At 40.8% G+C, this 26,677-nt stretch overlaps 1 protein-coding gene and 1 long non-coding RNA gene across 4 annotated transcripts in view; one reads left to right on the top strand and one right to left on the bottom strand.

The window, feature by feature from the left end:
- The first annotated feature begins 12,314 nt into the window (after positions 1-12,314).
- Positions 12,315-26,677, top strand: part of MED14 (mediator complex subunit 14) — a 65,919-nt gene continuing 51,556 nt past the window's right edge. For all 3 annotated transcript variants that reach the window (XM_023249311.2, XM_023249312.2, XM_023249310.2), the window contains exons 1-7: positions 12,315-12,679; positions 17,318-17,344; positions 19,704-19,809; positions 24,110-24,283; positions 25,109-25,238; positions 25,734-25,862; positions 26,189-26,296. In XM_023249311.2, the coding sequence (XP_023105079.1) occupies positions 12,465-12,679; positions 17,318-17,344; positions 19,704-19,809; positions 24,110-24,283; positions 25,109-25,238; positions 25,734-25,862; positions 26,189-26,296 (889 nt within the window). In that variant the 5' untranslated portion in view covers positions 12,315-12,464. The remainder of the gene's footprint in view (positions 12,680-17,317; positions 17,345-19,703; positions 19,810-24,109; positions 24,284-25,108; positions 25,239-25,733; positions 25,863-26,188; positions 26,297-26,677) is intronic.
- The window catches only part of LOC111558753, a 58,979-nt gene continuing 57,043 nt past the window's right edge, over positions 24,742-26,677 (bottom strand). Inside the window, exon 3 of the long non-coding RNA XR_002739889.2 lies at positions 24,742-25,837. This is a non-coding gene — a long non-coding RNA (uncharacterized LOC111558753). The remainder of the gene's footprint in view (positions 25,838-26,677) is intronic.

The raw sequence follows: 26,677 nt of genomic DNA, 5'->3' as shown, positions 1-26,677 counted from the left end.
CATATAGCAATGTAAATACACAATAAAATTAAGGGCTTTAATTTTAAGACATAATTAGTGTTGACATATTAAAATATGAATTACATTGAAATTACTATTTTAATAAGTTTAATAATTTAATAAACTTAATAATTTCCCTAACAGACAAATAATATCCATTTTCCTGTATACATATTCATGTTTTACATAATTATTATATTGCATATAGTATAATTATTTTTATTATCTCCTTTAATCTCCCCAGCCAACTTTGGCTTTCTCCAGACCCAGAGAAAACCAATAGACAGGAAATCAAGAACCTTCTAGCCAAGATTCCCTGAATACACTTTTTAGATTATATTCATAGGGGGCCTGGGTGGCTCGGTTGGTTGAGGATCCGGCTCTTGATTTCAGCTCAGGTCATGATCCCACACTCGTGGCATCAAGCCCTGCATTGGGCTCTGTGTTGAGCATGGAGCCTGCTTAAGTAGAACACTGACTTGCAATAATTTTACAGATTAAGACCAAAAGAAGACACTCTTCTCACCTTGTAAGTCTACTAAAAAAGGCCACTATTTAAGTCTGTCATTTTTTCTAAAGCGAAAGAAAGTTTATTATGTTTTTTCTTTCTCATAGACATTTATGACTATCTGTACTAGATATTCCTAGAATATGCACCTAAGGACAAAATAATTTTTATGATAATCTTTAAAATTTCCCAAGTGAGGCAAAGAGAAAAAGAAAAACTGTAAAAGGAGAGAAGGAACCGGTTTCAGAATGAAATTATCACTGCAAAAGCTAAACACCCATTTTGACAGTTATATACACCTATCCACAACAGTCATCGGAGGTGTTTTAACCAATAACTTAGGGCCTTGGTAATTTTATCAAGTCATACCAGGAAAATTCAGTGCTTATTAATACTCAATGTATGGGAAAATAATGCGGTATCTTTTTTTTAGACAAGGTAGTCTCCTCGTGAGTTTTTTTTCTTTTTGTTCTAAAGCCCCTCTCAGACAAACAATCTTATTCGTGTCAAAGTTGCCTAAAGTGGCCATTACAATTCTAAATTGTCCTCAGTGAAGTTATGCCAGAAGTTAGTATGTTCATTAGCCAAAAACCCCATGGGACATTAGCTGACACTCAGTTAAACATAAAAATATCACTTACGAATGACTTGGGACCTTGACTCTAATGTTAAATCACTTCAACTGCTGACTGGAGAAATCAGCAGCCTCCTGGAGGACAGAATATTTACAAAGATCTCTCCCAAGGCCAATCTCTAAGTTCTCAGACAACATACAAGATGATGGACATGCAGAACACAGAGGATGGTATTAAAAGGCATATTTCATCAGAGGCCACCACAGATTGATCGGAACTCTAAAATCCCAGGATGGTATAACAAATCTGACAACCAAAGAGCCAAAGAGATCATCAGGGTCCAGATTCAGTGCAAAATCCATGTTATTAGGGATAGAGATGCCTCAAGTGGATGCGATGCAAGGGGCTGCAGATGTGTACATTATTACCAAATGAAGGGTGCTGGTCCATAGCAGTGAGGGGCTTGACCATACCTGGGTAGAAACTCCAAATGCCTAATCAGCCTAAGATCACCAGGGACAAACCTGTAGTCCAACAAAATCAGTTTTCAATCCACCCATTCTGGTGAGGGACACCCGGGATGGCTTTGGCTGACAGACTGGAGAGCTGTTGAAGACCTGGCTGGTATGCCTGTGTGATGAGGGAGCGAGAATGAATGGCAGCAGCTAGGCTGTCTCACATGCTTTAAGCTACTATGTAACTGGGACACAATTATGCCCTCAACAAGACTTGCTACTTTGAATTTTTAAAAATTTTTAAATATTGGGGCACCTGGGTGGCTCAGTCAGCTGAGCGTCCGACTTTGGCTCAGGTCATGATCTCGCAGTTCGTGAGTTCGAGCCCTGCGTTGGGCTCTGTGCTGACAGCTCAGAGCCTGGAGCCTGCTTCGGATTCTGTGTCTCCCTCTCTCTGCCCCATCCCCGCTCATGCTCTGTCTCTCTCTCTCCAAAATGAATAAATGATAAAAAAAAATTTTTTTTAAGTTCTTAATGTTTATGTTTGAGAGAGAGACAGAACGCGAGCAGGGAAGGGGGGGGGGTTGCAGAGAAAGAGGGAGACACAGAATTCGAAGCAGGTTCCAGGCTCCAAGCTGTCAGCACAGAGCCCTACATAGGGCTTGAACCCACAAACCGCAAGATCATGACCTGAGCCCAAGTCGGACGCTCAACCGACTGAGCCACCCAGGCACCTGTGAATTTCTGTTTCAATGATGACATTATGGCCAAACCAGAAAGCTTTCCCCAATGCTGATTTTAAAAATGCCATGGAACACCATGGAAGAAGTTATTCAAAGCCTGAGTGCTGTAGATGCTCCAGACTGACTGCAAAATGGACACAATGAAAGCCTTCATGATGAACCCCTCACTTCAGAGAATGGCTGAAAGGGTGTTGTGGTTTGCCCCCCGCAGGTGGAAGACTCCACTACCTTTGTTTTTAGTACTCGAAGGCCCTCTGTGTGGGCACTGCTGACCCTGAGCCAAAAAAATGCCTGGGATAAAGATGGGCAACCCAAACAAGGCAAAGACTGCAATGCAAGACAAAACTAAGGAAGGGAATATCAAATTCCCTCCAAAGGGACCCATAAGGCAACGTGGATATGGCTGTTCAAGCAGGGGCTAAGCACAGAAGACATGGAGAGGGTGAGGACCAAAGAGATTTGGTCCGGATATTGAGCTATGGGGGAGGGGGCAGCAGCCAGTTAGTCATCGACCCAGTTGGAACTGAGAGTGCCTCTGCGAAACCAGATCCCTCCACAGAAATCATTCTCTCTACTGGGGGAACTAAGAAGCCAAGTGGTTGCCTTAAAACAAATTCTTCCTTCAGCACCTTTACCACTTGACCATGAACTATGTATTCTGATTTAACTGCCTTTAAGGAGAAAGGGGACTAAGGGTGGGGGTTGAAGTTTCTCCACCCCCAGGGCAGACCAGAGGCCTTAGTCTCTAATGAGGGTACAATGAGGTGAAGGGAGGGCAAGGAAGCAGGATAAAGATTTTTATGACTTGAATACCAGAGCTCGTTCACAGCCATGCGTTCAATTGGCCAGAATTGGAAATGAAGTAATATGAGGAAGGGAATTAACTGTAACCATCTGAGTCTGGCTTTTTGGACCCTTGTCATACACCTCTGGTGAAGGGAGGCTGCTTCTGCTTGGAGGCATCCCCTGGGACTCTGGACTTGCTGCCACCCTAGCACCTACCCACAACATTCCATTTGCAAAACAGCTACTGGTCTGCTATTAGGTGGGCACTTGGGGAGACTGAGCATCTTACCCAGTACTTCCAGGTAACACTGCACCTAGATATTCTCTTAGGTTGGGTCCACTCAATGGTACCAGTGTTGGAAAGGCACAACAGTCTTTTCTTACTTAATGAAAATAGCGTGCTTAGCCCCACAGGTGTGTCCTCCTCACATGAAGATATTGGGGCCACAGGTTTAGGGGCCATCGTAGCTCCCCCTCCTAGATCACTCACAGGGCCAGCCTCCAGCTACCTAGGGACCCCACTTCCAGAGTGTCCCTAAGGGTCCTTGGGCTTGGTTTACTGATGGTTCAGCCAAACTAAAAGCTGATGTTGTATCCTGGGTGGGCAGCACCTGTGTGTCCCCAACAGGTCTGGAAGAAAAACTGTGGTAAAGACTGGTCAGTACAATGGGCCAAGCTTATAGGCATTACTCTTCTCTTAGGTGGTACTGCTAAGGACCATCCACGTTATATGTTCAACTGACTCAGGCTGTGGCTAATGCTCTAGCTCTCAGGTCAGGCACCTAGCAGTAAAAACACTGCTCTGTGGGGCTGTGAACTCTGAAAAGCCATTGCTACAGGCCAATAGCACATTCATGTGGCCCATGCAGACACTGGTAGAAAGAGTCCACACCTGGGTGAGACTGAATGGAGCCATACTGCCTATTAGGCTTCCAAGGGAACATCTCCTTTGGAACAGCCGTGTAGGGAAGGTCAGGACTGAAAGGTTGGGAGCAACGGGAGTCTGGGACTCTGTGTTTGTGATTCCACCCTGACAATCTCTAGTCACTCCTCACCGTTTTCCCCCTCTGGTCCTAGTACCTGGGAAGCCTCACTGGCTTCACCTTAAGGTGGCAGTTGGACCACAAAGGGAAGGTGATTGCATCTGTTGCTTCTGCTACCACTTGGTTTCAGTTGTTGGGGGAGGAAGACTGCTGGCCATGAGGATAAGAGTCAGTTGGTGAAACTTATGAGCCCTGGAGTATCCCTACGGTGGCCTGCTTGATGGTGGGGGAACTCTTGGTTCTACCAAGTTCCATCACAGCATGCATCTGAAATGGAAGAAGGTCTGCATGGAGGTAGGAGTCAGGTGAGTGAAGAGAGACATAGTGGCTACTGACTTAGAACAAATGACCTTCACGGCCATGGAAAGAGAACAATAACCCTGGTACCTGATGGTGGAACGCCTGCATCCCTGTGAGGTGTGTGCGGCGGGTGGGGGGGGGAAGGGGTGGGAACATTTAATGCTTTCTTTGTCCCCTTCATCCAGCACTGCAGCATTCACAAAACAATCACGTGGTTCACATGAGTCAAGCAGCAGCTACAGTTGACACTATGACCCTGCTGCTGGGTTTGTCATCTCATCCTTGAGCTAGGAAAACAGAAAAACTCCTGTGGGTGCGGCCAGATTGGAACTATTCCCCTGTGCTGGACACCCTCGGGATGGCAGCACTATTCAGCTCTGTCCGATGCCCCGATGAAAGCAGGACTGCTCGGCTGTGCCTGACACTTCAGATCCCTTCTCACGTGTGCACCAGTGTAATCTTGTTTCAGTCTGACTGATGATGATATGAGGGTGATCTGGCTGTGACATCTGTCACTCCATTGATCGCCAGGGTTTATTCGGCTGATCTGGCTGGCTAGGCGGGCCTCCCTTCCTACCTCACCACTCCATGTACGTCACTCCCGAAGCTGCACACTTGGTTGAAGAGGACGACCTTCTCTGATAGAGGAGGACTGTTCATCAGTCAGAGGTATACGACTATCTGTGCTTCCCTGCTGGAACCTCCAAACAAGCTCTCAATCTGATGAGAATTAAGGTGTTGAACCCTTGGCCCTGGGTTTCTCACCCATGATGCAACTCACTGAGCACAGGGTCTCCATCTGGGTCCATCACATCATTTCATGGGACTTGGGGGCATGAGAAGCAGAGCTATCATGCTGATGTCCCTGCTATTTGCTGTGCTGAGGTTTAATCTGACCACTCTGATCTGTGCCGAGGATTGCTCTGGCACCTATGGATGCCACCTATGGATGGCACCAACACCTGGCATCCAGAGGTTGGCATTCTTCCCTAATGAAGATAGAATAAGGCAAGATAAGATTTTTATCTTAGTGATGAATATAATACCAGCATTCTAAATATAGTTCTTATAATTCTTTTTCTTCCTTTGTTCACCCATTAGAAATCATTTGTTTAAAAGATAATGAATTTTACAAAGAGGTATCTGCACCCCACATGTTCACTGCAGCATTATTCATAATAGCCAAAACATGGAAACAACCTAAGTGTCTGTCAGTGGATGACTGGATTAAAAAAATATGATACTCATCTATCTATGTACACACACACACACACACACACACACACACACACAAAGACACACAGAGGAATATTAATCAGCCATAAAAGAAGGAAAGAAGGAAACACTGCCATTTGGATAAAATTTTGATGGCAATATGCTAACTAAAGTAAGTCATACATAGAAAAACAAATATTGTATGGTTGCACTTACATGTGGGAACCCAGAAAGGCCAAACTCATAGAAAGAAAGAGTAGACTGGTGGTTGCCAGGGGCCGGGGGTGGGGGAAATGGGGAGACAGTCAAATGGTATAAACTTCCAGTTATAAAATGAATAAGTTCTGGGGATCTAATATACAGCATGGTGACTATAGTTAACACGTGCTGTATATTTTAAAGTTGCTAAGAGAGTAGATCTTAAATGTTCTCACCACAAAATTTTTTAAAAAGTAACTGTGAGGTGAAAAAAAAGATACTGAATTTTAGCACAGCTAGAAATTCTTAAGATTATAAATCTGGATAAGTTTTTTTTAGAGCTCCTTGCAAACATTCTTATTCCAAGGCCTGAAACCAAAATTGTTAAAATATTTGACACATTCATTTCTTTTACAAGCAGTTATAATTTAAGTTTCCTTGTAGTTTTTTTAATGTTAAACACTCCATAAATTACAAAAATGTTTTAAAAACTCTCAAAGATTGAGTAGATACATATATTAAAAGCTGTCGATTAGGAAAGAAAAAAAGATCTGGACCTTTAGTTGAGTACCCAGTTTTGATTTTTCAAAACTTTTTATTATATATGTTCTCGTGCATACAGAGGAGAAAGAACAGAGTGTAAGAAACTTCCATGTATCCATCATCAACTTTAATAACTGTCAACATGTTGCCAATTGTAGCTCATCTACCTCCACCAAGTTTTTTTCTTAAGTGTTTTTGTAGAAAGCCTAGACACTTCTTTTTCACACGTAAATACACGTAAGTCAATCTTAATCCCAAATAGGTTAATGCGATATAAATAGAACTACAGTGTATAGGTGAAGGAATATACCTGTCCCATTCATTAAAACCAGATAGCTAGGGCACTATGCTAGGTGCTGGGATTATCAGAGTGAGAGCCACATGAGGGCAGGGAAAGACAGTAAGTTCATAGGTTATTAGGTGAAAAACCAAATATAAGAATTATTACTCCTAAGTGATGATGGTGGTAATAGTTAATATTTATAGATCACTTACTGTTCGCAAATGTTAACTCATTAGTTCTTCATAGTCATCCTCTGAGGTAAATACTATTATTACAGATGAGGAAACTGAGACCCAGAGAAGTGAAATAACTTGCTGGAGAGCATTCAGATGGCAAGTGGTCAAGCTAGGACTTTAATCTAAGTGGTCTGATTCCAGAGACCATGCTCTAAGGGAAAAAAAGAGAGAGAGAGAAGACTACTTTAGTCTTGTGGTAAAAAGAAATATTCTTTGTTCACCAAACCATTTCATTTTCTTCCTAGGCACACAAGAAGACTGTATTTCCCAGCTCCCTAGCCTTTATTTAAAAAAAAATGTATTATTGAAGTGTAATTGACATACAATATTATATTAATTTCAGGGGTACAACATAGTGATTTAACAATTCTATACACTAAGCTGTGCTCACCACGGAAGTGTAGTCACTATCTGTCTCCATATAACGTTATTATAATATTGTTGACAATATTTCCTATGTGGTACTTTTCATCTCTGTGACTTGCTATAACTGGAAAGTTGTACCTCTTAATCCCCTTCACCTAGTTCATCTACCCCTCACTCCCTGACCTACACTGAAGCATTATTTACAGTAACAAAGACATGGAAGCAACCTAAGTGTGTGCTGATAAATGAATAAATAAGATGTGGTATATGTACAGTGGAATATCACCCAGCCATAAAAAAAGAATAAGGTCTTGCCATTTGAGACAACATGGATCGACCCAGCTCCTAGCATTTAAAAGGGCTATGTAACTAATTCTGACTAATGGAATGTGGGTGGACATAGACAAAATCTCCCAGTTAGAGCGATGGCTTCCCAAGATAGAAGGAGTCCTGGGGCACCTGGGTGGCTCAGTCGGTTAAGTGTCTGACTTTGCCTCGGGTCATGATCTCATGTTCGTGAGTTCAAGCCCCACATTGCGCTGTGTGCTGACAGCTCAGAGCCTGGAGCCTGTTTTGGATTGTGTCTACCCCTCTCTCTCTGCCCCTCCCTGGTTCTGTCTCTCTCTCTCAAAAATAAATAAACATTAAAAAAAAAAAAAAAAAAAGGAGTCTAGATCTCTGGGTTACTACTTAGAGAGAGCCTCTCCATCAGGTACATCTTTACCGAACTTTGTGAACACGAGAAATAAACTCTTACCATGTTAAGTCACTGAGATTGGGGGTTTGTTATGGCAGTTTGTATAAATTACACTAATAGAAACATTTTAATTTAAACTTAAAAAAATTATGAAATCTTGGGGCCCCTGAGTGGCTCAGTTGTTTGAGCATCCAACTTCAGCTCAGGTCATGATCTTACGGCTCAGTTCAGGCCCCATGTAGGGTTTTGCACTGACAGCGCAGAACCAGCTTCAGATTCTCTGTCTACCTCTCTCTCTCTGCCCCTTCCCCCTCACACCGTGTCTCAAAATTAAATAAACATTAAACATTTTTTAATTATAAAATCTTTATAAAAATATTGAAAAGTACAGAACATATTTACAATCATCTCTCTCTCCCCAGATTTAATAGATATTAATATTGTCACATATCCTTCAGGTTTTTCTTCAGTAAACCCATTAGATATAACTAATAGCTAATATCCAATAAAGCACTACCTCGTCCCTTACCCCTCCCTAGAAGTAACTACCATCCTGAAAGTGCTATCATCTTCATTGACATTTTTTACCTTGACTACAATATATAAAATTAGTTTTGTGTGCTTTAAAAATGGACAGATAAGAAACAAAATGAGTGAGTGAAGGAAAAAAGAGAGAAAGAGAGAGACAAAGCAAGAAACAGACTCTTAAGTATAGAGAACAAACTGATGGTTACCAGAAGGGAGGTGGGTGGGGTAATGGATAAAATAAGTGATGGGGATTAAGGAGTGAACTTGTCATGATGAGCACAGGGTAATGTATAGAACGGCTGGATCACTATATTGTATATCTGAAAATAATATAACAGTGTATGTTAACTATACTGGAATTAAAACTAAATTTTAAAGAATAAAAAAATAAAAATGGACAGAAATGGTATCAAAAAAGATGGCTGTTTTCATTCAGTATTGTTTTTGAGATGAATCCATGTTGGTACATGTAGGTCTAATTCCTTCACTTGAACAGTTACATGGAAATATAGTAATTTACTTAACCATTCTACTGAGACAGTTAAGATCATATGGTTTGGCTTCTACAATGCTGCAATGGAATTCCTTATATATTCCTAATATCAAATAGCCAAGGGAGGCCTCCCTAAGGATTTTCTCATTTAAGCTGACACTGGAAGGATGAGAAGCCAGAAACATGTGATGAGCTGGGAAACAAGTGTTTCCCGTATCTGGAACAGTGGACAAGCCTTAACACTGAAGGAACAGCATGTGCTAGACCCAGTGTGGTTACAGGTGTAGTGAGCGAAGGAAAGAGTAGTAGAAGATAGCAGTGGAGAAGCAGACAAGGATCACTCTCTTAGGGGCTTTGGAGACCACAGTAAGAAGTTTGGGTTTTCTTTTATAGGCAAAACAAAGTGTTCTCATTTTTTCTAGGTTGGTCAGACCATACTCAGAGTGTTGTGACCACCTTCCCTCAACTTCACCATGAATGGAGCATCTATTGAATGAATGCAGTTACTGCTTTTGCTCTCTGTTTTAGAGGAATTAATTGTAGTATCTCACAAAAAGGAAGAAAAAAACCACTTTTCAATCCCTTTCCTACTCATTTGTGTCTGAGGGGCAGCTGTATGTTTCAAAATGAAACTATATTTATCACAATTTCATTTTTCCAGCAAAAGGGCTTAAAAGGAAATGTTATTTTATTTTTCCATATTTTGCAATCAATTTCTTTTATTAAAATTGGACTGGCTTCATGAAAGATTTCAAGTGTTTAGTTCAATTGAAGAGTCACGGAAGTATCATGTTGCTAGTTCTGAAACTATCTGAAGTGTGACAGAATCTGGTGATGACCAAATAGAGGAACAATTGAAAAATGTGAAAGAATTATGTATATATACTATAGTGCCAAACATTGTACTGTAAGTTTTAAAATGATAAATTATAGGATTTCCAAAAGTGATTTGGATGTGAGTCATTCCTTTAGTAACTCAGCCAAACATGCTAACATTCTTTCTCCATCCCCATTCATTTCTTCTATTTGCACTTCCTGTATTTGTTTAGTGGCTACATTATCAGCTTGGGAGGGAGGGTTATCACTTCTTTCAGGAGCTTTCATTTATATTACCTCCCTGATCACCAACAACTCAAACATAGCACATCTCACAGTTGTATTAGTAAGATTTTTGCCCTATTTTCCTTTAGAATATCGTTTTTAAAAGGTACTTTTCAATTTTTAAAGGTATCTATTGAAACAGAAATTTCCAAAGATTTTAATCTGACGGATGTGAGTGAAATTTTCTCTATCCTAAAACAATTTTTTCATCCAATTAATTATTTTCCTTTCATTTGCAAGCTGGTTGTGCTGTCTCTAGGTAGAACCTTACTGCCAAATTGAACGTATACCAAAAGACATGGTGTATAATAACTGTGTTTAATATATGCAATAAGGCAGAGTTAAAATCCTATCAACATCACACAGAATCAGAATCTGAGAGTTAGAAAAGACCTTAAAGACCACCTTGTACAACCACCAACTTTCCTGGGTATGTGATCACCAGGTTTTTTTGTTTGGTTTTAAGTCAGTAGTTCTCAAGAAAGAGGGAAAATCTTCAGTAAAACAAATCAAAACAACTGCAAAAGAAATGGTACCATTCTAGCTAACAAAAATTTGTTCCCAAGGGTAGCTTGCATAGGGAGGAATGATAATCTCTGCCCTCCAGCAAAGGGTGTAACACTAATGCGTTTTGATAAGTATCATGATGATATTGCGTGTAAGTGTGCTTTAAGGTCCCAAAAGAGGGAGCAAGCGACTATACTCCAAAGGTTACACCTTCAGAAGACAGGTGAATGGCCTTCAAGAATTACTGAGAATTACACAAGTGGACAAGAATAAGATTATTTTGGGGCGCCTGGGTGGCTCAGTCAGTTAAGCGTGCGACTTCGGCCCAGGTCATGATCTCATGGTTCATGAGTTGGAGCCCCCCGTCATGCTCTGTGCTGACAGCTTGGAGCCTGGAGCCTGCTTCGGATTCTGTCTCTCTCTCTCCTCCCCCCCCCCCCCCCCCCCAGCTCATGCTCGCACTCTGTCTCTGTCAAAAATAAATACACTTAAAACAATTTAAAAAAAAAGAGTAAGATTGGTTTAACCTTAAAGAACAGCAAGAGTATCTCTTACACCTAGGAGTTACAGATAGGAATTTGCAAAAATGTTTGAAAAAAGGGTAGGAGCAATTGACGCTTTTTAACAATAGACTTCTACGTTAGTTGCACATCAGAGTCACCTAGGAATCTTTAAAACCTGGAAGCCCAGATCTCACATCAGACCACTTAAAGCCGCATCTATGAGCGTGGCGTAAGTATTTTTTAAACCCCGCCCCCGCCCGGTGATTCCAACGTGAAGGCTACGTTGAGAATCACTGTTTTAAAGCAGGAAGCAAAATTTTGAAGGGGAAAAGTGGAGGCAGAACATAGAAGAAAAACTGAAAACCCTGGGAGGGCAGGGCGTCTACTGCAAGGGCAGGGACAAGAAAGAAGGGAGTGAGAGCCAGCGGTAGAGGATTTAAAGGCTGTCTCTGTTGTAGAACTCCCCGGATTTGGGGCTCGGTAACGAGGTCGGCATATGTCCAACTCCATTAAAATGAAGTTATTCTGCCAGCAGCCCTGCTCTTATCCCCCATCATATTTTCTCGCATCTTTTCCCACAGTTAAAAAAAAAAAAAAAAATGACGGAAACGTTTTCTATCCCACGAAAGGCGCATGAGCAGACTGTGGGAGGAGCAAAGGTCTGAGAAGCCACGAGAGCGCAGCCGCAACAATTTCTTCGCGACTCCAGAACCACAACTCACGAACATCTAGGAAGGAAACCTACCCAGCCGCGTTCGCCCCGCACTGGGGAGCGCTGATAAATACCTCAGGGTACATTGGAGCCTTTTAAACACCGGAGGGCGGCGAGGGCAAGGGCGGGGCAACTACTGACGTTAACGGTGACGTCCATGGCTCCGCCCTCACACCCGCTTCCGGCGACGCGCGGCCACCGCTTCCGCTTTCCCCACCCGCGCTCCGGCCCCGCCCCACTCCCACGCGCCCCCCAGCGTCACGGCACCGGACAGCCGGAGAAAAGGCACAGGTTGCTGTCGGAAGTCCCCCTGCAGGTTCCCCTTCCGCTTTGCCTAACGACTTCCGTTTTGGGCCGTCAACATGGACGCTGCGGCCGCTTGGCGAAGCGGCCTCTGATCGGTTGCGGAGGCGCAGCTTCTCTGCGGAGGCCTCCCCGCTTCCCCGCCCTCCCCGCCTCTCCCCCGCCCCTCTCTCCAGTCCCTGGGGCCGGCGGGCTCGTTGCTACATGGGGGCGGGCCTCCGCGGCCGGCTCACGGCTTCCTGTTCGGAGGCGGCCTGGCGGTAGGCGGCGGCGACTCTGCCCGCGCCCACTTCGGCGCGGTGACCGAGCGCCCGGGAAGCTCGAGGGCTTCATCTTGTGCCGCTGCACCAAGCCCGGCCCTGCGCCGCCATGGCCCCAGTGCAACTGGAGAACCACCAGCTGGTCCCTCCCGGAGGCGGTGGCGGGGGCAGCGGCGGTCCCGCCTCAGCCCCGGCGCCTCCTCCTCCCGGAGCTGCCGTGGCGGCGGCAGCTGCAGCTGCGGCCAGCCCCGGCTACCGGCTGAGCACCCTTATCGAATTTCTGCTGCACCGGGCCTACTCGGAGCTCATGGTGTTGACGGATCTGTAAGTGCCGCGAAACCCATGCCTGCTCTCCAGGCACCCCCCCCCCCCCCCGCTCTTCCCGCCCAACCGGCTTAGATAGGCTCGCACCTCCCTCTCCAAGGGGCTGCTGTTTTCTCCTTTCCTCTGGGCTAATCTAGAATTTTTGAACTCTTGGGGCTCAACGGAGGTGGAGGAAAAGCTTTGCATTTGGGGTCTTTCTGGAGATGAAGCAACGGACACTTGTTAATTATGCATGTTAGACTTGCACTGAAAATCTCATCTTTGGGATTTTTGCTCGAGTTGCCAACCGAACCCTAATAATTTCTTGGTTGGAAGCTTTTTAGCCGAAAGCCCACTTTTAGGGTTTAGGAATACATAATATTCGAATTCCTAAAGACAGGAAATCTGTTTTACAGCGTCTTGACGGTACATTTTAAACGAAGGTTGTAATTGCTTCTGGCAAAGTTTGAACTCAGGAGATGTATTGTGTATAAGATAATCCAACAATTTGGAATCCAAGGTGTGTGTGTATGTGTGTGTTTTTTTTTTTCTGGAATGTTTGAGAGTGTTCTGAGTCTTAACGCCTTAAGTGTAAGTAAAAGCTGTAACTGGTCTTCTGTTATTGTCTCTTGGAGTATGAAGGGAGTTTATAGATCACTAAGTTACCAATGAAATGCCATGGGACATGATTAGGGTGTTAATCCCTTCAGAATAGGATCAGACTACACTAATGATTTTTAGTGTGTGAAGAAAAGGCATTATAAAATTGCGGGTATATGTACTTTACTGTTTTACATTTTTAAATCCAGGTTCAGAAAAACTAAGAATTATAAGTTTTTAATTGTAGTTTTTATCTTTGATCTATTGTTAGATTGCAGATCAGTATTTTCAAGTGGAACGTTAATTTGTTACTAGAGACTAAAAATATTTGTTTGCAGATGAATGAAAGAGTTAGAATGGGTTCTCCTTATTCCTGCAAAACATCATTCTCAATTTGGATATGTTGTACTTTATTGAATGGAAGAGAAAGAAGACTACCCCTGCCTAATGAGAAACTTAAATAGCTGTCATGATTAGGTGTCGTAGTAATATACCTGTCTGAGCCAATTACTGGTGGATATCATGAAAATTTAAGAGTATCCATGAGAAAATTTCATACATGTAAAGGTCACCTACCCAATGTATAGCTAGGGAAAAATGTTGAAAACTGCTATCAATGGTTGTATAATTTGTTTTTTCGTAGAGGATTTGTAGAAATTCTTCGAGCTATACTGCATTCTTACTATTTTACACTTTAGTTATGAAGAAACATCTGTTTTACTGCTGTAGAATAAGTACATAATTTTAATCCTGCACCCTTTATATGATGATGATTCCCAAACTTCTATCTTCAGCAGAGACCTCTCCACTGAACTCCAGACTCTATATCCAGACGCCTACATTTAAATACCTAATGGGTATTTCAGTGTACCAAGTCCAGACTCAAACTCCTGATTCCACTTGATCCCCCCCCCCCCCCCCCCCCCCCGCCTTTCCTGTCTCTCTAAAGAGTATCTCCATTCTTCCTGTTGTTGCTTAGGCCAAAAATTGGGGGTAACTCTTGGCTCTTCTTTCTTCCAATCCTACACCCAGTATGTCAGCAAGTACTGATCATCTCTGACTTCAGAATCTGACCACTTTTCAACATTTCCATCAAGTGTGATTCTTTTGCCCCTGTTAACTGCAGTAGTCTGCCATCTGATATCTCCACTGCTAGCTTGCCCCTTTACAGTTTTTGTCATCCATAAAATAGGATGATCCTTTTAAAACTTCTCACATCTCTCCAGCGGTTCTCCATCTATCTCACTTACAGTAAAAAGGTTTTATAGTCACCTATATATGGAGTGACCATAAAAGTTATGGTCCAAGTCAGGACACTTTTGAGCATGAAAGGTGGCGCTGTTAATAATAATGTTGGAGCAACAGGCACAAACCAGGACTATCTTGGGCAAACAAGGATACGTGGTCTGAGCCTTCTCTCTCTCCCTTACCTCTTTATCCTCATTTCCAAATACACTCCTCTTTGCTTATTCTGTTTCAGCCACATTGCCCTTCTTGATGTTTTTTCATAGTGCCAGGCACACTCCCACCTTAGAGCCTTTGCTCTTCCCCCAGAAATCTGTGTGGTTTGCTTTCCTATTTCCTTTAGGTCTTTGTTCAGATAGAACTTATCACAAAGACTTTCTCTGACCACCCATGAAAAGCACTCTGCCCCTGCTGTCCATTCTTAACTCACCTTTTCTCTTAATCACTAGTGGGTACTCTTAGTTTATTGTGTCTGTTCCTTACTGGAGGCTCCATGAGGATGGGGATTTTGATTTGTTTGCTATGTTCGGTGGGCCTAGAACAGTGTCTGGCACATAGTCGGGGATTAAGTAAGTATTTATTGACTTAACACATCAACAAATGAATTTTTAGAATTGTAATTGCAGACCATGGAGTATTTAACAGGAAAATACACTGTTGTTCTTAATACTTAGAAAAGAGTAAGATAACTCTTTTCTCTTTTGATTTGTGCAAGCCAAAATTAGTTTGAGAACTTACCTTGGAGTTCCTAAATCCTGTGTTTTCCCTTGTTCCAGCTGGAAGCTGTCAGAATTAACGTATTGATGCAAAGCTAGTGTTCTAGGTATACTTAATACGAATCTTATTTCTGCCACATTTGATGCTTGTCTGTGAACTACTGAAAGTAAAAAGGACCGCCTTGACAATTTCAGTGGTTTGTTTTGCGCCATGGATTTCTGGTTTTTTTCCTTCTCCTTGTCTATCCCAACCTCCTTACACACTCTCATCTAAGAGTTTATACTCTGCCTTGACTTTTTAGGGATGTAGGTCCTACTTTTTTCTTCTTTCTTTTCTTTCTTTCTTTCTTTCTTTTTTTTTTTTTGCCTGTTTTAATTAAAATTAGAAAATGCTAAGATCTCCATCACGTAAACTTGTCTTATCACACTTTGGTGTAAGTTTCTGTGACTTCCAAAATTTTGTGTTTTAGGGCTTTTGCCCCAAATGGTGGATTCATTATCCATAAAGGAATTTTAAATAGATTAGGAGGAATTGGGCGGGTGGTGGGGGGGGGGGGTGGTGGTGGTGCAGGCAACAGAGCCTTATAATCTTGGTCTCCAAAATGATACCACCTCTGAAATGAGGTGATCCTTTTAGGGTGTCCGGGGCAGGTGGAAAGAGCTGGAACAATGTTTCCTGTTCTTTCTACCCGCAAAATCTCTCCTCTTTTGTTTCTCTGTGTCTGTTAAGCACACACAAGCATCCATGGTTCTCATTCTTTCCCTCCCTTGAGGATGAGGGTTGTGGCTCCTCAGGGAGTGTTAGGAGCTTTCACATGTAGAGGAACTTACCAGTAGTTGTTTTTACTTGTAGTCTTACAAGGCCTAATGTATGCTTCATCTGATCTGCTGGCTCATCCAGCTTCTACCCAGCTTCCTTTATCACCAGATCATAACTTCAACTTCTATGTCACTGTCTACTCTCCGAATTGTAGTTATCTACAAGCCAGAGCTCATTTTCATAGTTTCCCCTCCTTCTGCCTTGAATCTCTGGTTTTATTGTTTCTGCACCTGTAGTCTGTGGGGGTGGGGTGGGGGAGAGGATCTAAGTAGTTCAGTGTGTGTTCTTCAAGAAGTGATTAGATGTGGAGCGCCTGGGTGGCTCAGTCAGTTAAGCGCCAGACTTCGGCTCAAGTCATGATTTCACGGTTCATGGGTTCAAGCCCTGCGTCAGGTTCTGTGCTGACAGCTCAGAGCCTGGAGCCTGCTTCAGACTCTGTGTCTCCCTCTGCCCCTCCCCTGCTCACGCTCTGTCTCTCTCTCTCAAAAATAAACATTAAAAAAAATTAAAAAAAAAAAAGAAGTGATTAGATGTAGAGGAGGTTTTAGAGTTGCTCAGGCAGTTGAATCTTGGGCCATGGGATAGGGGTTTCTAGAATGTGGTGATTCATGAGGCTAGATCGGGACCTCTGTAAGCATCAGTGGATGTGAGAGTGTTAAATAGTATAATTTAACAGGGAAAATGGTGACATTGGTAGCTGGCTGTTGTACTGGAAAACTAGCAAAAAGAAATCAAAACCTTATTGGAGCTGTTTAAAAGTAATCATTTACAGCTAACCACCATGCAACGTTATAATTACCATAAAACCCTTGGCTGACACTGGTCCTTTTGTGTGCTTAGCTTCCAGTTTTGCCCACCCTAACAAAACATGGAGAGGTTATTGCTTGGAGGCAAGGTTCCATTGGATACAGGGAGGCTGACAACTAGTATTCTGCATCCGTGACTATTTTGGTTTTAAAAGAGTATTTTCTATGACTCTGTGATATAGTAGTGTGCGTAACTTTAAGACTTGAGCTTTTTCAATGTTTGAGGCTCATGCAATACCTTTTGGAGCATTTTGAATGGAGAGGAATGTTCCTTTGTTGATTTTTGTCCCTTATGGCCATATTGCTGGAAACTCATAAAAAAGAGTAGGTAGCCACACAAGCTTGTAGTGGCTATTGATCCAGCTTTTCTGAAATGCTAAAGTATGTGATAGAGTCAGAATAAAGACCGTTATCATTTTGATGAAGGTATGCATATATTTAGTCAATTTCTTTTGTGTTTTTTCCTTCTTAGACTACCAAGGAAATCTGATGTGGAAAGGTAAGTATGAAAAAAACCTTAAATCTGTGTCTGTGTTGTTAGATCTATGGGAGTGTGTATATGTGTATGGTATATGAGAGAGAGGGAGAGAGAGAAAGTGTGTGTGTGTTTGTGTGTCTGTGGGTGGCAGGGCTGTGGATTGGAAACCTAGGCCCAGAGAACCCAGGGTGACGTTTCACTCCATTTGTTTAGGGGGCCCTGGGAAATGTGGTTTCCTCATCCTTGACAATTCTTGGTGTGAGACCAGCTCTGGACCTTCTGTTCTAGAAACCTTTGTTGAGTCACTGACCAGGTCAAGTCCCTGAGGGGGGTAGAAAGATGTAGAAAACTTAGAACTTAATAAAGAAGCTGAGGAACAGATTCACTTTAGAAAGTTGGCTGCTAGTTTACCACGATGCCAGATATCTTTAGAGAATTGACATTTGCCTACTCTGTTGCTGCTTTATAGTTGAGATAATTGTTATTGAGTTGGAGTTGGGGGCTTAAGACATAACTAGACACCAATGTTTCCATAGGCCAAGGGAACAAGATAAATTAAGGTTTCAAGGCAATCCTGTGATAGAGATTTAAATTGTGGCTATAGTATAGACTACTTGACTGCATCTTTGGCACTGATGCTCCTTGATTTTTTTTTTTTTTCTAAAGACCAAGTCACTAGGGAGGATTTATTAGTGACTATGCTCCATCCCCACCACCAGCTCTCTTTCTGATGGAATTAGACTGAAAAGGCAGAGATGGGGGAGACAGTTTGGCTGGTCAGTTTTAAAGGAAGGAAATGAAAATCCAGATTTCTTCTGTCCACTCTGGGGTAGGAAGGGAAACTGGACCTTGGAAAAACAGACTCATGCTGCTTATCACCTGAGATTGCATGGTGTCAAAAAGATCACGTTACGATAGTTTACAAAGGTGGGTGTTTGCTTTCCAGTAGAGGAGCTCATTTGGGAAAGCAAGTTAATAATATACAGATATGCTTGCTCTAGGAGAGCAACCTCACCTGCTCTGTAAGTTGTTGCTGAGTTAGAATGATGGTGCTAATTCTCCTAGCATGGAGGTGGCTGTCAGGTTGTAATGTGCGTTGAATATTTTTTCTGTGTTCCAGTCTTGCCTGTGATGCTCTGGTAGTTTTATCTCTTAAGATCCTTCACAGACACTGGCAAAGAGTCATAACTGTATCTGTGTCCTTGATTCTTCTCTTTGTACTACCACTGATCCTATTGCTGGCTGAATCTTAAGCCTTTCACGTTGTCTGTGGGCTCCATACCCATGCTTTCACTAGGAGTTAGACTAGGTAGTCAGTATGGATTATACTTCAACAGAAACTTTTGGTTGGGTGCATTGCCTCATGGTGTTGCTGTTGGTGAGATGCAGGGGTGTGGTTTGGATCTGCAGGTCATTGAACAGCTGTACTGAGACTAATAGAGTCCACTTGGCAGGAGGCTGATGTCCTGCTGGGTTCTGTCATCAATCCTGGCCTGTTCAATATTTTTTTTTCGGTATCTTAAGGTAAACTATGAAAGTGATTTTCAGTTTTATAGCTGACAGGAAATTGAGAGGTCTAGTTCACACATTGATTGACAATGTAAAGCTTTTAAGGCTTTATGAGGAGATGATAAAAATACGGATGAGTATTGGGAGCAAAAGCATCATAGTGGGTATAGCATAAAAATAGATACAGACTGACCATCTAGCTGTTACTTTTAGTAGTTACTTTAGTTACTTTTAGCTGTTACTTTAGTAGTACTTTTAGTAGTAGTAGTAAACAAAGTCCTTAACTTTGTTTAGATAATTTAATATCTAAGCTTGTCGTTGAAATTAGTTTGGTAAAGAGTTGGATAGTTCTTTGATTATTCAGCTTTTTAAATCATGCTCTTGCAAGATGGGAAATGGACCCTTGCTTTTGTAGAAGTAAGACAGTTTCAAGCTTTGGTAAAGATCTATTTCAGTTCCTTTCTTGTACCAAAAAGGTTGCCAATTCATAACTCATAACCACAATTATGAAATTCCTAACTCCTAATTTGATCTCCTCTGTGACCTGGTTAACTTCTATATTGTACTTTTATATCTGTGAATTGGGTATATTTTAGTGAGCAACTTTTATTGTCCTGCAAAATTTGTTTTTAAAATGTGATTCTGATTTGTTACTCTGATACTATTGGATTTATTACCCTGAAGTAGAAAATTATAAATGCAGCCAGTATGCAAAATGTGACAATAATTCATACTCATAAATATTTTAGGTGATTCATTTTGTTGTAATGGTTATAAACAAAGATTGAGTCATATTTTAGCTCAGATGAAATAAATTGTTAAATATTCTTTTCAACTATGTTGGTTCATTAAGAATTGTTTTATTTTATAGGAAAATAGAAATAGTGCAGTTTGCTAGCCGGACACGTCAACTCTTTGTTCGATTATTAGCTTTAGTAAAATGGGCTAATAACGCTGGCAAGGTGGAAAAATGTGCGGTGAGTTAAACTTTTGATTATGTTTTATATTAAGTAACTTTTTGGAATGTTAACTTGTAATAGATATAACTTTTGATTTTAGCTTAAATTTATATCTGCTGATTTGTTTGAGAGACATTATTTAAGTGAGTAATTCTGTTTCTGTATGAAAATGTGTAATATATTTCTGTGGAAACTTAGTATTTGATTATCTGACTAGAAAAAAGAGTAGGCCGTATCTGAAGACATTACTCTGGAAGACATTAAAGACAAAGACTTGAATTAAAGGGGGGAACAGCCTTACATTTGTACACTTCCTTAAAGTCTGCAAAGTGCTTCTTGAATTTTGCCTATTCTTGAAAACCCTCAGAGTATGGCAGAGTCGGTATCTTCTTCTTGTTTTACAGATGAGGGAATAAGGTTTTTAGAAACTAACTGGCTTCAGTCAGGGCCACAGAGCTGATGACAGCATTTATCTGTTTGCTGTTCATCTATTCATTCTCCAAACCCTTAGTGAGCACAGAGTATAGGGTATAGTGGATGACACCCAAGTAAGGCACAGCCCCTACCCTCAAGCTCATAGCTTTTAAAAAAAATTTCTTTTAATCTTTATTTATTTTTGAGAGAGAGAGAGAGAGACAGAGAGACAGAGACACAGAATCCGAAGCAGGCTCCAGGCTCCGAGCTGTCAGCACAGAGCCTGACGCGGGACTCAAACCCACATACCACAAGATCATCACATGAGCTGAAGTCAGACATTTAGCTGAGCCACCCAGGTGCCCCAAAGCTCATAGTCTTTTGACTGTTACATACCAGAGATGCTAAAATCTGTGCCTCCCTCCCCACCTCCCCCACCGAAACAAAAAAAATTTTTTGAAGCTGTATTCAAGAAGTGTTGAGGGAAAACATCAGTAGGGGTCTTGTGTTAGCCTGTTGAGCTCCTAACTTGGGGAGGATGGTGCCTCCCAATTACTCCCTTCTGTTTTCTTTTGGTCATTTCCAGTGAGGAGAATGGAAAGAGTAGAGTACCTTTTCATACTGGAAAGGGGAGGGTAATTATCATAAAATGAATAAAGTCCTAAAATAATGAGAGCATTTACTCACTTTAATTGAGGTCTGCTCTACAAGGTCCAAGTAATGTAGCCACTAGTCAGTTTTATTTGGAAAGTGGGTAGATTCTCTAAGTGAGCTTGATACTGATGCTCATATTCTTTTTTTTTTTTCCATTCAGTTATGTAATAACATTAAAATTTTTTTTTGTCAGTTTTAATAGGTGAAGGCAGAAAAACAACTTTACTTTGGTTAAATTTTATTTGAGTCATTTTTAAATTCTCTTAAAGTTTACTAGACTTCCTGGATAAATTAAAATTAGCAGCTACCCACTTAGCATAGAGGTACCATAACAAGTGTATTTTTAGCACTCTGACAAGCTAAGTCTAGAATATTTTTAGAGTAATTTTATATTTGCAAATCTGTCAGGGTTTACCTATTCCATAAAATCGCACTTCGGAAAGGAATCTACAGCACAGTTGTGTTTCTGCACGTGATTTCTTGACTTCTCACCTCTGTTGTAGCCACTGCATTCACTGCCCTCGATTTTACTAGGTTCCTTTATCGTTAGACCCCAAGTCTGTGTGAAAGTTGCTAAAGTGAAAGGAGAAAAGGGGCTGTGAAGAAGTTGAGAATTTTAAATTCTAGGAGAATAATTGTTTTTAAGTTAAAAATAAAACCCAATCTTCATCGAAGTTGATACTCCATTCCAGCTCTACCAACTAAGCTAGTGATCAAACTGGAAGAATTCTACCAAGACACAGTCTAGTCACATATCTTTTGTCTGTAGGAGTAAGCTGTCATCCTTCTATATAATATCGATCAAGGGTTTATTTAGAGGGACAGTATTTTGTACCATACATTTTCCTTATGGGGGAAAACATTCTTTTATTCATCGGTTGTCTGTTGGTATGATAGGGAAGTTAAAGTTTATATTCAGAGGGTCTTTTGTACACCGTAAAGCATCATACAAATAATGGTTTTGATTATAAATATTAACAAACAGACTCATTCCAAGCTTATTTATCAGAAAGTTTTACAACTCATTGTTCTGGAAATTTGGACACCAAATGTAGTAAATCTGTTTTGGCTGAAATGAGGTAGCATGGTATACTGTTTCTGAAAAGCCTGGGGTTTCTTCTCAATAATTAATTTGGAGCAATCTTTTCTTAAAGATGTTCAAACTTGCAGTGAAAAGTTAGGTGTCACTGAAGTAAATCAAATCCAAGTGTTCAATTTTTCAAATCTGGTGTTAAATTCCTAATTATATCATAGGTATTTCAGTTACCTGTTTAATACTACTGAGTTCAGTAACATAGTGTCAGGGAAAATCCAAAACTCTTGGTTTTAATATTGAGCCATATTGTAATTCATCTTTCATTAATTGAAAGTAGAGTATTCTTCTATTAGTTTCTTGAGTTGGCTGTTCAAATAAATCACATTCTGAATGAAGTCTCATATTGAACGTCTGTAAAGTTTTGGTATTTTGTGAATGTAGACCCAGATGTGTTTATGTCAGGTGTAAGGTCTATCAACTGAAGAATTAGAAGATTATTCATGTTTTAACTCTTCTGTTCTCAACCTAATGATTATTTAACTAGTTTCATTTGAGGTTCTTAATAGATAATGATCTTTAGCCATACCAGACATATTATGTGTGTAGCTGAGTGTGTAAGTACATAGTTTGTAGAATTCTAATGGTGAAACAGTCTGGATAATGTTTTATTTAAGAAAAAGAGAAAATAATCCTATTCCTAGAGCTTTTTGAGAAACAGTTTTATTGAGACATAATTCACATACCATACAATCCACCCATTAAAGTGTCTAATTCAATGGTTTTTAGTGTATTCAGATATGTGCAACCATCACAGTCAATTGTAGAATATTTTCATCATCTCAAAAAGAAAACATGTACCCTTTCACTGTCACCCCAAGTGCCCCCCATCCCAGCCCTAAGCAGCCACTAATCTGCTGTCTATAGATTTGCCTATTCTGAACATTTCATATAAATGGCACCATGATGGAGTCTTGTGTGACTGGCTTGTTTAATTTAGCATAATGTTTCCAAGGTTCATTCATGTCATAGTACTTCATTCCTTTTTATAGTTGAATTGTATGAATCTGCTACCTCACTCGAGTCTCGATCTGACGAACTGTGAGATCATGACATGAGCCCAAATCAAGAGTTGGCCACTTAACTGACTGAGCCACCCAGGTGCCCCTGTCTTAACCTGAGTCTCAATTTTCTCATCTCTAAAGTGATAGGAATTATCTGATTTTGTCTGTTTCCTGGAGTTGTGAAGATCAGATAATAAAATGAGTATGGAAATACTGAGAAAATAAATGTAGGGCATTGTGTGCTAGTATTAATTGTGGGTGTGATGTGGTATTAATTCTGGATACCATGTTTTAAGTTAGCCACTGATAAATTGGAGCCTTTCCAAGGCAGCAGAACAAGGGTGGTGAGATAGAAATTTGGAGATGTAAAGACTAAATTGAAGTGACTTGGAATGTTTAGCTTTGAAGATAGGGTGGGCTTCCCCATGTTGGAAGGACATGGGAGACATTACTTCTCCAGAATAGAAAAGTTTCAAGGAAGGAGTTTGCAGCTCCATGATGAGCTCTACTATTCAGAAACGCATTCAATAGAGAACTGATGGAAAGGATTTCTGTTTGGGGCATGAAGATGGCCTAGATGTCTTATAACAGCATTTATGGAGTATTTTATGTGTTCTAGGCACTGTTCTTAAGGTTTTGTGTGCAATAACTCTTGCTCCTCAGAACAACCTTGTAAGGTTGGAAATCATTATTCTACAGTTGAAAAACCTGAGGTACAGAGAGGTTAAGTAACTTGCCTAAGGTTACAGGGATAGTAAGTTGCAGAGTTAAAATTGAGACCAAGGCAGTTTGGGTCCAAGAGGCCATGCTTTTAACTACTTCATTACCAGCCAACTCTAGAAATCTGTAAGAGGAAAAAGCATTTTGTTCTGTTTTTCCTAACTTCTGATATGTATGTGTAATGTTAAGGATGGAGAAACAAATTGGAAAACGTTTTACTTAAAGCGATAGGAAGTTATTGTTTTTAATGTTAAATATAAACGTATTAAATATTTCTTCACATTACTGGAAAATTTTTTGAGGAAATATTTTGAAATGTGGGAAACTTATATTAATGTCCCTCAGAGTTTACTTTGGAATGAATAAATGATATTTGAAGTGCAAAGTAGCTAGCTCTCAATGAAGTTTAATACATTTACCCTTTGCTTTAAAGATGATTTCAAGCTTTTTAGATCAGCAAGCCATTCTGTTCGTGGACACTGCTGATCGCCTGGCCTCATTAGCTAGAGATGCCCTAGTGCATGCACGCCTGCCTAGTTTTGCCATCCCATATGCCATTGATGTACTGACTACTGGATCTTACCCACGACTGCCCACCTGCATTAGGGTAAGTGCACTGCTCGCCACTCCTGCTCTTAGAAGTTAAAGGCTTTGGCATTGGAGTCTACTGTGTTATTAAATTGTCTGTTCTATATATACATTTTTGAGTTTATTTAATCATTTTTGAGAGAGTGGGAGAGAATGGGGGAGAGGTAAAGAGAGAGAATCCCAAGTAGGCTCCAAGCTGTCCACGCAGAGCCCAAGGCGGGGCTCAAATTCACAAACCATGAGATCATGACCTGAGCCGAAATCAAGAGTTGGATGTTTAACTGACTGAGCCACCCAGGTGCCCCTGTTCTGTATTTTAAAAGATTTCATGTGATTCACTTTTTTCTCCATAATTAGAATTGTGTTTTTTTGGAATACATTGAGGCCAAAATGTGAATAGCTATCAAAACAGATAAATTGGGGGGGGGGGGGGGGGGGGGAGCGGTAAACAGGTGTAAATTAACTTACATCTATTTCATATGTGAAAATACGGTATGCTAGTTGCTTTTTGGAAGCTTTTTTTTTTTTTAAGTAGTGCAGTAATAGTTTACTGATGTGGTGCTATTTTATTTTATACTTTTAAGAAGTGGTGAAAGTCATCTAATGACATGAACTTGATTTCATAAATAGAGCGTGAAGAAGATCATGTTGCATTACTGTCTCAGCTGGGTGGCACTCTGATGCACCATAGTTAAGGGGCATATCACTATTACTGGATGTCGACTTAAGAAATGAGTGTTAAGATCCTCTTGGGCAAAGTGAGAAAATATTATGTTAAGACAGGTGCAGGTAAGAGTTGTGTCTCTTTGTACATGGTTATAAAATCACTGAATTTTTTTTGTAGGATAAAATTATTCCTCCAGACCCAATTACCAAGATTGAGAAACAAGCCACACTTCACCAGCTCAATCAGATTCTTAGACATAGGCTTGTGACCACAGATCTCCCTCCTCAGTTAGCCAATCTTACAGTTGGTATGTACCGGAAGTTAATCTTTTTTAAGAATTGACTTGTTAGAATTTTTTTCAAACAGCTTTTGGGGTTTCATTCAAAGAACTCTCATTTTGAGGGTTTGGTCTGCAATTCAGGTAGTGTTCACATCTGTGACTTGTCAACCGATCGTTTCTCTTTAGTACCAAGGGATAAAATTTTAGTACCTGGAGATAAAATGGTGGTATGTGAAGCTGGGAACAGGGAGATCACCTGGGGCTGGAGGAGAGATGAAGCCCCAGAGTTATACCTCAAGAGAAAATTGTCAGTTGATGTTAGAAGTGTTCACTGCCTTTGGCTATTGCTTATGCAGGAACTACTGAGTTCTTTGGACACTTCTGAAAGAACTTTCAAGCTATTTAAAATTTCTTGTAAGCAAAATTGAATGTTCTAGGCTAGCGGGAAGCTGGTTATTTGCTAGCAAAGTAGACGACGACTTCTTCTTCTTCTTCTTCTTCTTCTTCTTCATCTTTTAAAAGCAAATGGCCGGGTGAAGTTTCGAGTTGAGGGAGAATTTGAAGCCACCTTGACCGTGATGGGAGATGATCCGGATGTACCATGGCGTCTTCTCAAGCTCGAAATTCTAGTTGAGGATAAGGAAACGGGAGGTAAATCATAAATACTGATTTAAATCATAAATATTAATTCAGATGTTTGGTGTTTTTATATTATTGAAACATTCTTACAGAGTACTAAATGTTTGGCAGTTTATTCTGTAATTTGAAGTAGATGTTGTGATAATCATACTTACTTTCCATGGAGATTTTAGTGTTTCTCAAGTATAATGTTCTCTGATTTCCATGGATAATTTCAGTTCTTTTTTTGTTTGTTTGTTTAATTTATTGTTAGTCGGTGTACTCTTCCTTAGTTGGTACTATGATATGATCTATACACTTTTCTGGTTTACCGCCTTTTTTTCTCCTGCCAATGGAAGATGGGCGAGCCTTGGTTCATAGTATGCAAATCAACTTTATCCATCAGCTGGTGCAGTCTAGACTCTTTGCTGATGAAAAACCTCTTCAGGACATGTACAACTGCCTACGTATCCTTTTCAAATTTGAGACCTGTATTTGTAAGGGATTCGTGTGTCCCTGTCCTCCCCATATTTCCATTTACCCCCTATCCTGAACTTTCCTTTTTTGGAGTAGAAATGGGGCTGGGGAACTGGTGAGTGTGGAGAATAGTGATACATCTATAATAGACCAAGTTTTAAATTTTACTGTTGGTAAAACAAAAATGAGTAAGAAATCTAGAGGGGAGAAAATAGTGCCATTTGTTCTACTCATATTCTCTAAACCATGATGAATTCGCAGGCAACCTGGGCCTTATAGTTTGTTTATGTCGGTTCAAAATGAAATATAAAACCTTTTTCTAAAATTGTGCCACAGTTGATCACACCTTTTAGTATATGTCATCGAAGAAA

Source organism: Felis catus, chromosome X, assembly GCF_018350175.1.
Source record: "Felis catus isolate Fca126 chromosome X, F.catus_Fca126_mat1.0, whole genome shotgun sequence".
Taxonomy (NCBI): domain Eukaryota; kingdom Metazoa; phylum Chordata; class Mammalia; order Carnivora; family Felidae; genus Felis; species Felis catus.
The sequence above is the reverse complement of the archived record's forward strand: the minus strand, read 5'-3'. Positions and strand labels throughout refer to the sequence as shown.